This window comes from Sorex araneus, chromosome 1 (assembly GCF_027595985.1).
Source record: "Sorex araneus isolate mSorAra2 chromosome 1, mSorAra2.pri, whole genome shotgun sequence".
Classification (NCBI taxonomy): domain Eukaryota; kingdom Metazoa; phylum Chordata; class Mammalia; order Eulipotyphla; family Soricidae; genus Sorex; species Sorex araneus.
The window spans coordinates 420,707,398-420,721,770 of NC_073302.1; the positions used below are offsets into that span (position 1 = coordinate 420,707,398).

Here is a 14,373-nt window from a genome sequence, read left to right on the forward strand (position 1 = left end):
TCCAAGTATCATTAGTGGCCCTCTACCTTTTAGTTTATCTTTGAATGAAGAATGATTTTTCAAGTCTCATATTTTGACAGTGAAAAGAAAAATCTTGTAGTTTCCTCTTAGTTTTCCAAGGCATTAACAAAGTTTCAGTCAGAAGACCAAGTAGAAATGAACAATCTCTCTCTCTCTCTCTCTCTCTCTCTCTCTCCCTCCACTAAATTTCTCCTTATTTGCAATTACACAATTCTCTACAAACAGGGAAAACACCATTTCCACAGGATGTTTTTACCTCTATCTTTTAGTTCTGCCCTCATCCGAAAGTGAGGGGTCTAATTTGTGTATAAAATAGGAATTAGTTTTGCTTTGCCTACAACACTCAGAATGGCAATTTTAGTTCTATGTGCACAAGATTTTGCATTCTCTTCCTTGCTCTTAGTATTATTTTATCTTCTCTTTAATTTATTCATCAAACAGTCATTCCACAAACACGCACTGAGTCTCTGATTCCTAGTATGTTTTTCTAGTTCTTAAGGACACCATAATGCTTCCATGAGGGAAAAACAAAACCAAAAAAAAACTAATCCAAAAAAATATCCTCACACAATGTAAATGGAAAAGACAAAAATTACAAATAAACATAAATTGTGTGTGTGTGTGAGAGAGAGAGAGGTACATAAAAATATGGGCATAAAAGTGTTTTGAAAAATAATAACGCAGAGCAAAGAGAACAAAATTGACAGAGGTATTTTCAAGAGTGTGGTCAGAGAAGGGCTCTCTGAAGATAATCGTATTAAGGCATTTCAGTCAGATGTGAAGAAGGATGTGCACCACTCACTCCCCACCCCTCACTCCCACTTACGCATCCTTATTCTTTCCAAGCTATCTGTGAAAAGACCTTGGGAAATTCATTGTAATGCTTATCTTCTATACCTCAGTTTGATTTCCAGTTGAATAAAAAACAACACTAATGTACATTTATAGGGGTTTGAGAGAATTAGAGAGAGTTTATGTAGCGCATGGAATGCAAGGCTTTCTTGTTTGTCAGTGACCTGTGGTCAAGGAACCGACATCCTTCTCTCTTTTTGTGTTTTTTGAGAATCATTCCATTTTAATTATAGAGGCAGTTTGTGGCTGGAACAAAATCAGATACCTGCCTTAGGGACTAACTGATTTAGGGGCCACGGCATGTCCCCAGACTGTCAAGCCTACGGGCCTTTCACGCTCAGGCTTGGATACTCTGTCTCCCCGCATCCTTCTTTCACTGTCTCTTTCTCTCCACTTCAGTAGGTTGCACCTTACCATAAAGAACTTACTACAATGTTGCTGAAGATATTTGTTGAATCACTATAGAAAGGAGCAAAAAAAGCAAGGAAATTGGAAGAGAAAAGAACAATGATTATATCTCTACCTATGAACTGAGGTGTGATCATCTCTACTTCTTGAACATGTCTTTCAATGTGTATTTAAAAATTACTGTTTTCCTAAACAAAAATTAAGCATTAAGGTCTTTAGGCAAATTATGTTCATGGTACCACTTATCAAAGAATCCAGACCTGATATGTATTAAGTGCCTAAAATGACGAAAATATGCCTGTCATTTAAGATCTCCTTTTAAAAATTAGCTATCAAAATAGGCTTTTCTTTGTGCAATGTATAATGCTCAAATGGTGATTTCTTTTCTTTAGATAACTTGAAGTATACGTTCAGTGTCTGTCTGATTTTTAAATAGTCTATTTTGAGTTAACTTTAAGTAAGACAATTACTTCTTAACAAGCTGGCCATGCAATAAATTTTTTAAGTTTCATTTTTCGTATTTTGAAAGATACTTAAAAGCAAGGAAACAAAATTACCTCCAACACTACAGGAATCAAGTATCTCTTCCAGTCATGGTCACTTGAAATGACCAAGTATTAAGGACTTGGTTTATTTTACTTTGTACTTCTATTTTGTTGATTTTACTATGGCAGAAAAGCACCCAACAGACCCAGAAGGTGCCACAGATAATTGGGCCTGGAGATTTAATGAGGAGTACAGATGGAAGAGTAATAAAATACCAACGATCAACAAAGCTGTCACTGACTATTAGGAAATCTGACCCCGGAGACAACTGCAAAAACTGCAGTTTGGCTCTCAAATTCATTTGCTCCTAGATTAACTACCTAGGAATACCATCCTGTAGACTCACTGATTCCTGGTTCTATTTCCATAAAATGAGGCTGCAGCTTAATGGTGCTTTTTATTCCACTAGTTTCCCCCCAGAGCAATCACTGTTACCCATCCCCTTTGCAAGGTCATAATCACATTCCTGAGGCAAACCCTCTCATGAACCTGTTGTAGACTGTAGTGAAGGATTCAAAGAAATCCTTCTGAGAGTAGTAACACCTCAAAACCACTGGCTTGCTCGTCAGTGTACAGAGGAAGAGATCTGTTGGAAAAAAGGAACTGTGAATATCTTTTGGCACTGAGAGTTATAAGAGGATGCTGAAAGCTATGGGGCGGAGACCAAGGGTTCATTCACCTTGATCACTGCTCTTCCAGCTGGAGGCAGCCTTGCAGCCTCCATCCTGCCTACCACCACATGCCAGGGAATTTGATAGAAACAAACAGGTGGTCTGACGCATTCTGAGCTAGTATTACTTGTAAATTGCTAAATCAAGCTTACAGGCTCTATTGCAACTAAAAGTCCTTTTCAGTGGAAAAAGAGTAACGTTTCTCATCGATAACCTGACTTATTCTTAATGACTATCTTAAGAATGGATTTGGTGAAGATGGTGGGATAGAAACAAACTTTCAACTGAAGACACCAGAAAATATGATGATATCACCACTTTACGTTGCAATGGCCCTAACTGGGGTCTGTATCTGGCACAGAACACACCCATTTTATTCTCAATTGCCAACCTGTCCGACACCCGTCTATGTCCATACATGTCAGGGCTACCTTTGAGTTTTTAAGAGACCTCAGAATTCAGGTTTGCATAGTTGTATTCCTACTGCAGGGATCATGTTAACAGCTGGCAGCTTAGCAACTGCCACCATCTAATTTCAGAGAAGATTAAGGTTTAAAAAATCCTTAGCAGGAAACTGTCTTTGCGGAGGCCAAAGGTGCTGCTAGAGTTATTTTTTGAAAAAAATCCTAATGCTAAATTTAGTCAAGAAACATGAATATATCTTCAAGATCCTGATGAATTTGAAGGGACTATTGACTCATTAGCTGTCTAAATAAATGGTATACAAATGTACCAGTATATAAATTATATAAAGTATGTATAATTATGAATTATCTAAACATATGAATTATATAAAATATATAATCATATAAAGTATATAAAATTGTCTTTTGTCAATAAGAGTTAAAATATGATGCTGAAAGATAAGGTATGGAGACCAAGGGTTCATTCACCTTGATCACTCTTCTTCCAGCTGGAAGTATATAATATAAATTATATAAATCGGCATATATGAGAGAAAGTCTTTTTAAAACAATGCTCAATTATGTGTATATATTCATTTATATGTCCACTGTTTATTCAGTTTCTTATTTATTTATTTTTGCTTTTCGGGTCACACCCAGCAATGCACAGGGTTTACTCCTGGCTCTCCACTCAGGAATTACTCCTGGCGGTGCTGGTGGACCATATGGGATGCTGGGAATCGAACCCGGGTCAGCCGCATGCAAGGCAAATGCCCTACCCACTGTGCTATCACCCCAGCCCCCACTGTTTATTCAGTTTCTATACAAAATTGGTTATTGGAAAGTTAAGTCTCAGTTTTCATGGGCATATATTCTAGAAGAGGTAAAGACTTAACAAGAAAATATAGATAGTTACTTTTGGGAAGAGTAGTTTGAAAAACATAGTAAATGGGACAAGGAGTTGGGGATATTTTGTTCATTTATTTTTATTAATTAATTAATTAATTTTTTGCTTTTTGGGTCACACCCGGCAATGCATAGGGGTCACTCCTGGTTTTGCACTCAGGAATCACCCCTGGCAGTGCTCAGGGGACCATATGGGATGTTGGGAATTGAATCCGGGTTGGCCGCATGCAAGGCAAACGCCCTACTCACTGTGCTATCACTCCAGCCCCTTAGTTGGGGATATTTTAGATGGGTGGACAAAAAAGTCCACTGGAAAAGCAGACACTTGACTCGGATACCTAAATAGGTATAGAAAAATGAGCCCATGTTATCGACAACTGAGAATGTTTATAGAGGTATTTAGGGATAGCCAAACACCTGAGTGAAAAAACCCTTGTAAATTCAACAAAAGTACATTATCACAAAATTTATGCTAATAGTATTATGTAACCCCTATATTATTTGAGATACCTTTGGAGAGGGGCTCTAGTAACTTGGAGATCTCTTAACTTCAGTTATTGGCGCTGTAAAATATAGGGTAGACATTTCTCTGTGAGGGGAAGGACTCATGAAGAGGAAGCTTGGGACCAGAACATGTAGGACTTTCTCAAGGTGATGGTAAGTAGTTATTCTAAGTGTAATAGGAAAACATTCTAATGAATAAAGCAGCCAACTGCAAAACCTGAGTAAGACTTTGAATGGATGACTCCAATGTGAAAAAAAAAGAGAGAAAGATTGCAAGGAGAATGACAATGGCAAAGTTTTCTTTTTCACTTTCTCTGAGAAAAATGAGGATACTATTGTAGGAATCCATGTGAAAATGACAGTCATTGCAGAAACGACAGTGATAGCAGTGGAGAAAATGGGATGTAAGCAGGGTATTGTTTTGTCTTACGACAGTGTTTTTTGATTCACACAGGGATAAGGAAAAAAGAGAAATCAAAGACACATACCTAGGCTTTGGCTCAAACATACCATATATAAGTCAATTTTATGATACATGTGGAGATTTCAGAAAAAAAACGTGTTAACACATATCTAGTCTTTACTTATGGAGGGCACACTATGTATGCGTATATATAGATGTTCATATACATATATATGTGTGCACATGAATACAGACATAAAGATCTATTTTAAATGAAGTTTTAGAAAACTTCTCTAACTTCATAGACTGTAATTCTCACTTATAGATTCTTAATTCTTTAATACAGATCTGAGCTATAAAATAAGGAATCAGTCATTTCCTTGCAAGCTAAACAGGAAGATAATCATGACAAAAATTTTAAAGGAACACAGATACATCTTTTTTAAAAAAGGAAATTTTGCATGGGGATTACTGTTTGCTACATGGGGCATTCTCCTCCACAAACCTCTGATCCTGTTACCCTGTCTCTCATGTCATCATCTGTTATTGATCCCTTAAATATATATTTAAATATGTAAATATATATTTAGGGCTGGAGTGATAGCACAGCAGTTGGGCGTTCGCCTTTCACGTGGCCGACCCGAGTTCGATTCCTCCGCCCCTCTTGGAGAGCCCAGCAAGCTACCGAGAGTATGGAGCCCGCACGGCAGAGTCTGGCAAGCTACCTGTGCATATTGGATATGCCAAAAACAGTAACAATAAGTCTCTCAATGAGAGACATTTCTGGTGCCTGCTTGAAATATATATTAAAGAGATAAATGTATTATGTGTTTGTTATGTTATCCAGTTATGCCTGAAACTAAATTCCACAGTAAATTGTATAAATATGTCCATTATCTATTTTTGTTTTTGCTATAGAAAATGAGAAATAGAGAAGACTTAGGGTATAGTCTTGAAAGCATATGGCTATGAGTTCAAATTCCTGGTGTTTCACACGCGGCAAGTATGATCCTGGTGACCAAGTGTGTAAGCACCACAAATGAAAAAATGTTCAGGTGCCATGGTCAGGAAGTGGGACCCCTGTTGAGCCTATAGGTGACCATAACAGTGACCCTGGGAAGGCCCACCATCACAGCTTGTACTCAATTAAAAGTCTGACCCCAGTCAAGCAAATGTGCAACTGGTATAAGGAGTGCAAAAAAGGGTGCAAACCTTGGTGAGCATAGAGAACTAATGTGTGAATATTGTTTTACACCAGTTAAAAATATGGTGGTACCACAAGCAACCGCCTTATCTGCTTACCAAAGACAGGTTCTTTACCTGCTGTTCTATTGCTCCAGCCACTAAATTTTTGTTTTTTAAAAGAATAAAATAAGACTATCTCTACTGTTTGACTATATGTTTTATAGGCAGAAGGCCTGGTTTTGACCCTTGCCACCAGGTGGATATCCTAAATAAACCACAGTGCTTAAAAGAGGGGGATAAAAGATGGAAAAGGTACCTTAGACTGGATAGTTATGTGCACAATAATGGGCTCATACCTCTATTCCTAACACCAGGCACAAAAGTCAGATCAAAATAGATTAAAGACCTTCATGTTGTTGTGGTGGTATGGAAGAGGGACCTTCAAGATCAGTATCCCTGTTCCCTCTTGTTGCGAAAAAGAATTCTGGATGGGCTCAGTCAATGGTGCTTGCCTTTTTGTTTTCCCTTTCTAGAACATGGCCTCCCACTCAGATGTTTCTTTAATCCTTATGTGAAGTCTTGTGTCTTATTGTCCGACTGTTTACGGATAGCTAGGATGCTACTCTTGGACATGACATGCTTCCTTTCCAGCAGGTCCGGCTTGGGGTGGGGGGGAACTCCAAACAATAATAGTGAGGGTTTTTCTTTTGAAATATTGAATGTAATCAACGTAAAGAGAAAGTAAAGTGAAATTTATCAGATACACAGGCAGGGTGGGGGGCTGGAGGGGTGGGGGTGTGTGTGGGGGTTACTGTTGTTCTTGGTGGTGAAATATGTGTACTGGTGAAGGGATGGGTGTTTGAGCAATGTGTAACTGTGACTTAAGTCTGAAAGCTGTGTCTTTGCACATGGTGATTCAATTAAAAAAAGACCTTCACAACAGACCAGAATCTATAAGGTACATTGAATAGTAGTTCAGAAAATCTCTCCACAATATTGAAGCTAAAGGTATCTTCAAAACTGAAACACCACTGATCAAGCAAGTGGATGCAAAGATAAACAAATGAGACTATCTTAAACTAAGAAGGTTTTGTACCTCAAAAGAAACCGTGACCAGGATAGAAGGAGAGCCTATGAATGGGAAAGGATAGTCACCTAATACCCTTCTGAAAAGGATTAATATCAAAGATATACAAGGGACTGGTTGAACTCTATGAGACAAAAAAACATCCAATCCCATAGGAAAATGGGGTGATGAGATGAACAGAAACTTTCTCAAAGAAGAAATTTGAATGGCCAAAAGGCAAATGAAAAAATGCTCTTCATCACTAATGATCTGGGAGATGTAGATCAAAACAACAATATCATCTCAAACCACAGAGACTGGCACACATCCAAAAGAACGAAAGCAAACGGTGCATGTGGGGGGAAAAGGACTCTCCTTCATTGTTGGTGGGAATGCTATTTGGGCCAGCCTTTATAAGAAACAATATGGATGTTTCTCAAAAAACTAGAAATTGAGCTCCCATTTGACTCAACAATACTACTTCTGGGAATATACCCTGGGACCTCAAAATCAAACAGCACAAGTACCATCTGCACACCTATGTTCATTGTAGCAATATTCACCATAGTCAGAATATGGAAACAACCTGAGTGTCCGAGAACAAACGAATGGATAAAGGAACTATGGAACTGCTACACAATGGAATACTATGCAGCTGTCAGGAAAAATGAAGACATAAAATTTGCCTATATATGGATGGACATGTAAAATTCAATGCTGAGTGAAATGAGTCAGTAGGAAAGAGCCAGATATAGAATGACCACATTCATCTATATATAAAAAACATATAGTAGAAGGCTATTATTTATGGACAGGGAAAATAGGGGTTAGGAGGACTGGTCAATGACTGGAACTAACCACAAGTGTGTGGGGGGCTGAAGGCAGTAAGATAGGGAAGAGACCAGTATGACAATAATAGCTGAGAATGATCACACTGGATAAGAGCTGAGGGTTAAAAATAGATAAGGGTTTTCTTTTTATAACCTTTCAAGATTTGCGAATTAATATTGCAAACCATAATGTCCAAAAGGAAGGAGGGAGGGGGAGGAAGAGGGAGGGAAGGGGGAAGGAGGGAGTGAGGGAGAGAGAGAGAGAAACAGAGATAGAGATATATAGAGAGACACAGAGGGACAGAGAGACAGAGAAAGAGAGACAGAGACAGAGACAGAGACAAAGACTGATTGCCATAGAGGCAGGCAGGGGGGTAGAGGGTAATGGGAGGGAACCATAAAAGTAATCATGGGCCAATTTATTAAGACAGATTATACAATAAATTAGATTTCTGCATTTAAGCTTTTGCCATAGATTATCTGTTTCATTGTAGTACACATACACACACATGATGGAATACTATGCAGGTCTAAGAACAAAATCATATAATTTGTAAAGACATGGATGGAACTAGAGGATATCATGCTGAGTGAAGGAAGAAGGAAAGCAATATATTCAGAATGATCTCTCTCATATGTGGGACATGAAGATACACAGAAAGATGCAAAAAAGTCCAAAGGCAGCAAGATGGGGTATCTGATCCACATAACTGAGTGGTGAGAGTGAGCCTTGGGAGGGAGGGGTCTTAGGATACTTGGGGGAGGAAGACGATGCACTGGTGATAGGTGTTGTGTGGAACTAAGTGCACGAGAAGGCATTAATTAAAGCATCACAAGTGACAGAATCTCAGTAAAAATACATTAAAAATCATCATTATCTCAATGAGTTATTTAGGTTTTAAGAACTCACTTCATTATACAGATATCCATGTCTTATGGATTGTATAAATTTCATTTTACAAATACTCATACACAAAGATGGCTATATGATATCCATATAGTGACTCTAGCATTGCTGTTATGAAACAAAAGAAATTCAATGTCCTAGAATAAGATTTATTACATAAATTATGTTCTCTATTCTATGGAATACAACCCCTAAATTAAAAGAATAAAGTGGACTTTTAACTATTGATATGACACTTGGTCACAAATCAAAAAACTTACAGAAAAAAATATGTAAAATGATTCTATATTGGATGTGTAAGGAACACACACTGACAAAAGTTTAGAAGGGCACTAACAGCAATGGACTTTTTATTACTTTGTGAAAGAAGAAAGAAACAAGGTGACAATATTTTTGAGGGGCGCGGAAGGGGGTCTTTTACTTTCTACCATAAATAATGCTGTATGTTTTAAATTTCATTCTACACTGAGCATGTCAAGGGGTTGTACATTTTAAATCCACTTAAACCAACATAGAGTGCTATAGCCCATGACTTTTGGGATCTGACAGCACTACATTTGTTCACTTGACATTACTATACTCAATGTCAGCTGATGTGCCACAGACCATAAAATTTCATGCAGGAGTTGCAATCTCAGAACATCTGACTGGTGCTCGCTGCAGCGGATGTCTATGTGTGCTGAATATTTCAGGGATCACCAGCTAGGGCGGCCACTCCTGCAGGTTTAAGGCAGAGGTTTTGAATATTGGTTTAACAACACAGTCTAAAGGGCAGGTGGGCAACATTCTATTTCTAGCTCTGAATCGACTCCAATGTCATCCGCATTGATGGCTTTAGGGATCTGGCACCACCATCCAATTCAAGTGCATGCTTGCAGTGTCTCCTGAGCAGAGTGCTTCTTGTATGTTTGCAGCCTGTACCGATCACTCAGTGGCATGGCTGACTGTTTACATCCCGTGCCAAGTCAGCTGATGTGTAATTAACATTATGTCTTGATAGCCTGCTGTTGTTTGCAGCAACTTCAAGTCATGATTCTGACACATCGACAACAAGCAGTGAACAGTTTGATACAGGGCCAAAACAACATGGATGTCTACTTCAGTTTCCAGCAATGTCATTCAGTAAATGGCCTCTGTGAGCACAGAGGACTCTTCATGCTATCACCCCATCCATTTCTGCTGCTACACTATCTTAAAAAATAATGTTCCACAGAGATGTTTCATTTATGCTTTCAGATGGACTGTAGAAGTGTGTGTCAATTTAATCATAACATTAGGATAGAGAATGAAAGAGCATACATTGTAGAGAGTGCTAGAATTGGATTTGATTGCTTGACTCTACTACTTAAAACAATTGGACATGATTCTGGATGCACTATGTATCACTTATTATGTCAATTTTATCCCCAATTTTATTTGGGGATGCTTACAACTATATACAAATACACCCTGGATATTCAGGAGTATTAAAAAGATGATGTGTTCAAATTTATTTACATATATGCCTGTCACTATATAGTTGCTTAAAACAATAGATTAAATTTTGTAATATTTATATTAGTAGGTGAATGCTTTAGTAATTTTTTGGTTTACCTAAAAGAATGTAATAGCTGTAGGTATATAGTTACTGAATGGCATTAGGACAATAAAGAATTAAGAACTAATCACTTTTGGCTATGTCAAAAACAAATGCCCCAAATATAAAATGAAATAAAATATACTGAAGTGTTCTAAGTCCTTTGCAACAATGATACCATTCAAAAAAAAAGTGAGATTAAACACCACCCACAAGAAAAATGAGTAAGGAACATACACAGCTCTAATTCTGGCAGGACTAAATTTGACTCTGTTTTGGATTTCACTGAGCAGAATCACAATTCTGTCTATTTATTTGAATCAAATCTTACTTCCATTAAAGGAACCATAAATTATCCATTCATGAAAATCGATTCTAATTTTTTTTAACAAAACAGGCTTCAGAATCAGAATGGGAGCCTAAATGAATATTATTTAAAAGCTGACCACAGATCCAACATTAATAAATAATTTTCCTATTTCCAACTTGATTTAAGAGTGAGTCCAGGGTCTTTTCATCTCAGGGGCTCCTCGAGTGCTCACTTGGAACAATGACTTTGCAGCCAGCCAAACCTACCTCTCAATCAATTTTTATGAGTCCAGCTTCTTGGGCTGATGGCTAGATCTGCAGCTATATCAGTCATATAATACACACTCACAAGTGGTGATGAGATTCGCATTATCACCAGAGCATCATTCTGCCGAGGGCAGTGGCAAACACAGCAGGGGTAGACTGTCTTCCACAGAAAAAAAACGACTCCTTTTCCTCTCAATAATGCAGCCTGCAGGTATGGACCTACAAGCTGTGTGCCGACAGAATGAGATCTCTCTTTAAAAATACTAATAAAAATGTCCAGGTTCCTCCCAATGGGTCATTCTCATACATATCCATCTCGATTTGGAAGTGTATTCATTCAATTTGTATTCCCATTACATTTGGAATTGAAAGGAGACTCAGCTGTATTTAAAAGTTCAACAAGTTGTCCGAGTTCTGACACGTATAACTCACTATACTGAGACATGGAATTCTCTGTGCATCTGAGTGATATGCGTCTATTTATAAAGTTACAGAGCTTAAATGCTAAAAAAAAAAGACTTCATTTCTCAGACAGAATAGATGCGAACTCCTTTGAGCATTCTGGTGTTTTTCTGAAATTTTAATTATGGAGTAAATGGATTCACCTATGTGGGCGTAAAGTAGGCTTAGACCTTTAGAATGTTACATGTAATTTTGTTACTAGAAGAACTTACTAGCTCCTCAATGACCTGGTTAAAATTCCTCAGACATATGAATGATATCAAAATACTAAAATTCTTTCCTTTTACTTCAAAACTCTCCTAGGAGGTAATGAAGAATACATGCTTATTCTGTAATTTTTGTTCTCGTGACCATATGCTTGAAAATAAGGCAAGGACCAAAGGGTTACTTTTATCTGGCCAGAAATATAAGGTCCTCATGCAATCTCTCAAGACTGACCTAATGAAGTGCAATTTTCCCACTAAAACTTTCAGTATATTAAGAACTCTTTTAGCCTGCCATTCCTAAACATGACCACTAGAACAACAAACGCTCCCCAATTAATTCCTTAAGCAGTAATGAGTATCATACTCTCCTACTAATATCCAAAGAAATGAAATGTATGTCCTATACATAACCTGAAGCAGCTTAATTACTAATTGTCAATATGTGGAAGTATCCGAGATGTTTTGCAGTAGGTGGATGAATAATGAAATGTCATTCAGGGTTAAACAACTGAGTTTTCAATCCATTAAGAAATGGGAAGACTTTAAATTCACATTTAGTAAAAACTCTTCTTAAAAGGTTACTTAATATGGGATGCCAACTATACAACGTTTCAGAAGGACACAAAATTATAAGGACAGTAAAATGATCACTGTTTTCCAGGCATGTGTGCATGGAAGGGGTGGGGGCTGGGGCATGCTGACCATATATAATTTCTAGGGCATGAACTAGGGATCCAGTAGAGGATCCCTAGTTACCCAACATGGGTTCCATACAGCATCACATGGAAACGTGAGCACTGCAGGACCAAGCACTCTGCATCTTTGGGCCACAGCTCAAAACCTCTGGCCCAGCTGGCAGTATATTTCTGGGGATGGCCCTCGGACTCCTCCAAAATTTAAGGGCAGTGAAAATATTTTCATGAAATTATAATTATGGATAGCTCATTATACATTTTTTTCCAAATACATTTAACTGCACAATAGCAAGAGTGAACCATAATATAAATCATAGACCCGGATAATTACACATATGCCAAATCAGCCCATCCTTAGTAACCAATGCACTACCCTGGTGGTGACGTCAGGAAAAAGTGATGCAAGAGAAAAACTATGCCATGTACAAGTCACAGAGGGATGTGAAATAATATTTGTGCCACAATATAATACCGTGTAATTAATTCACAATTTTGTTGTAAAATGGAAACAAAAGACCAAAGCAATAGAATAAAAAAAACTGGTCTACAAGAACAGTGCTTACTATGAAAGTGGTTTTACATTCATTGATTGGAATAAAATTAAAATGATCAGAAAGATATGCATTAAAACTTCCTTGTAAACACTTCTGGGTTTTGTGTGAATAAAAACGAATTAAGCCTGGAAACAGAAAGATGCCTTACAGCAATAGTTCACGAAGAACAGTTCATTTTAAACCTCTACTAGGGGGCCCTTGTTCAAAGCAAACGTTTAGTTTTCAACCAGATATAGCTGATTTTTGTGTATGCATGTTTGTATCTTTGCGAAATCAGTAGAGCAAATATTGGTTATAAGTGCATAATAAAAAACTCTTACATTTTATCTAAGAAGAAAAACATGTGGGGGTGTTTGCCACATATGAAACATAAACCAAGATACTTTTGACTGAGTTTTATACTTCTCTGGATTTGAACATGCTACTGTTGTAAGGGAATCAAATTTTATTTAGCAATTGATAGATGATAGCATTTCTGGCAAAATTTACAGCTAAGATTCCTTGAATCACAATATCAATCAATCTAAGAACATTTAGGCTTACTTCACTTTATGCTTTCTTGTGGGCAGTAATCAATGACATTTCATAGACTTCTTTTCAAGAATTCCAGGAGTGATTCTCTTTTCATATGTAGCCATTGAGCATAAGATGCCTCTCATTAATCATAAAATCACACTATTTCACAGGAACTACATGAGTGTTAGAAAGATATTCTTTACTGTGAATCTAACTTAATGAACACATTTTATAAGTGAAGGTGACTCGTGATTAAAAAACTAAAACCGAAACATTACAATAATCTGTTTACTTTATGAATCTTATCATAAACAAATCTACCAGTCAAGATGACTAAAAGGCACCGAAAGATAAGTGGAATATTTATATGGAAATGAGGGTTTCTATGTATAAGGCTTGTATATAAAATGTGATAATGATAGTAGGTCTCAAGATACTAGACTGTAATCCTGGAAAAAATCCAGAATTCCAGAAATCTTGAGAGAATATTTTTAAAAACTTTTACAAAATGAATTAAAAAATTGTGTTTTAGAAAATGTAGATTTTATTAGGGGATAGGTGAGGTTCAAATATTTTGGAACAATCATTGATTAATAATAAGGTATAATTTGAGTTTTTCACACTTTTTTGAATGCTCAGTGGAATGTTCCAGAGGCTAAATTTCATCTCATGTTGCAACACTGAAGGCAGAAGCTGATTTGAAAGTACAACTATATTCTCTTAAGTCAGACACAAAGAAAAACACAATGTCACTTAATTTCCCAAGTTCTTTGGATTGGAATATAATTTATGTAAAGTGTTATTCCAAGTAACCATGTATGGAGTAATTACTTTTCTATTAAATAATAACTTTCTTTAAAAATCAGCATTGTTAGGTATATCCCCATACCTAATAAGATGAACATTATTGTCTTCATTATGTAACAAGATAAAATATATACTAACCTGAACTAGAACAAAGTAGCGCTTTTTCCATCTTTTCCAAACCTTCTGTCCGAGGGCATATAGATATCTAGTCAGAAAAGAAATAAGCAGAATTTTTTAGCTGAGTAATACTGCAGTACTGTGAATTCCTGTTTTTTATA

At 37.0% G+C, this 14,373-nt stretch overlaps 1 protein-coding gene across 8 annotated transcripts in view; it reads right to left on the bottom strand.

The window, feature by feature from the left end:
* CADPS2 (calcium dependent secretion activator 2) overlaps nucleotides 1-14,373 on the bottom strand; it is a 541,525-nt gene that overhangs the window by 169,886 nt on the left and 357,266 nt on the right. For all 8 annotated transcript variants that reach the window (XM_004602056.2, XM_012935474.2, XM_055143028.1 and 5 more), the window contains exon 9: nucleotides 14,234-14,300. In XM_004602056.2, the coding sequence (XP_004602113.2) occupies nucleotides 14,234-14,300 (67 nt within the window). The remainder of the gene's footprint in view (nucleotides 1-14,233; nucleotides 14,301-14,373) is intronic.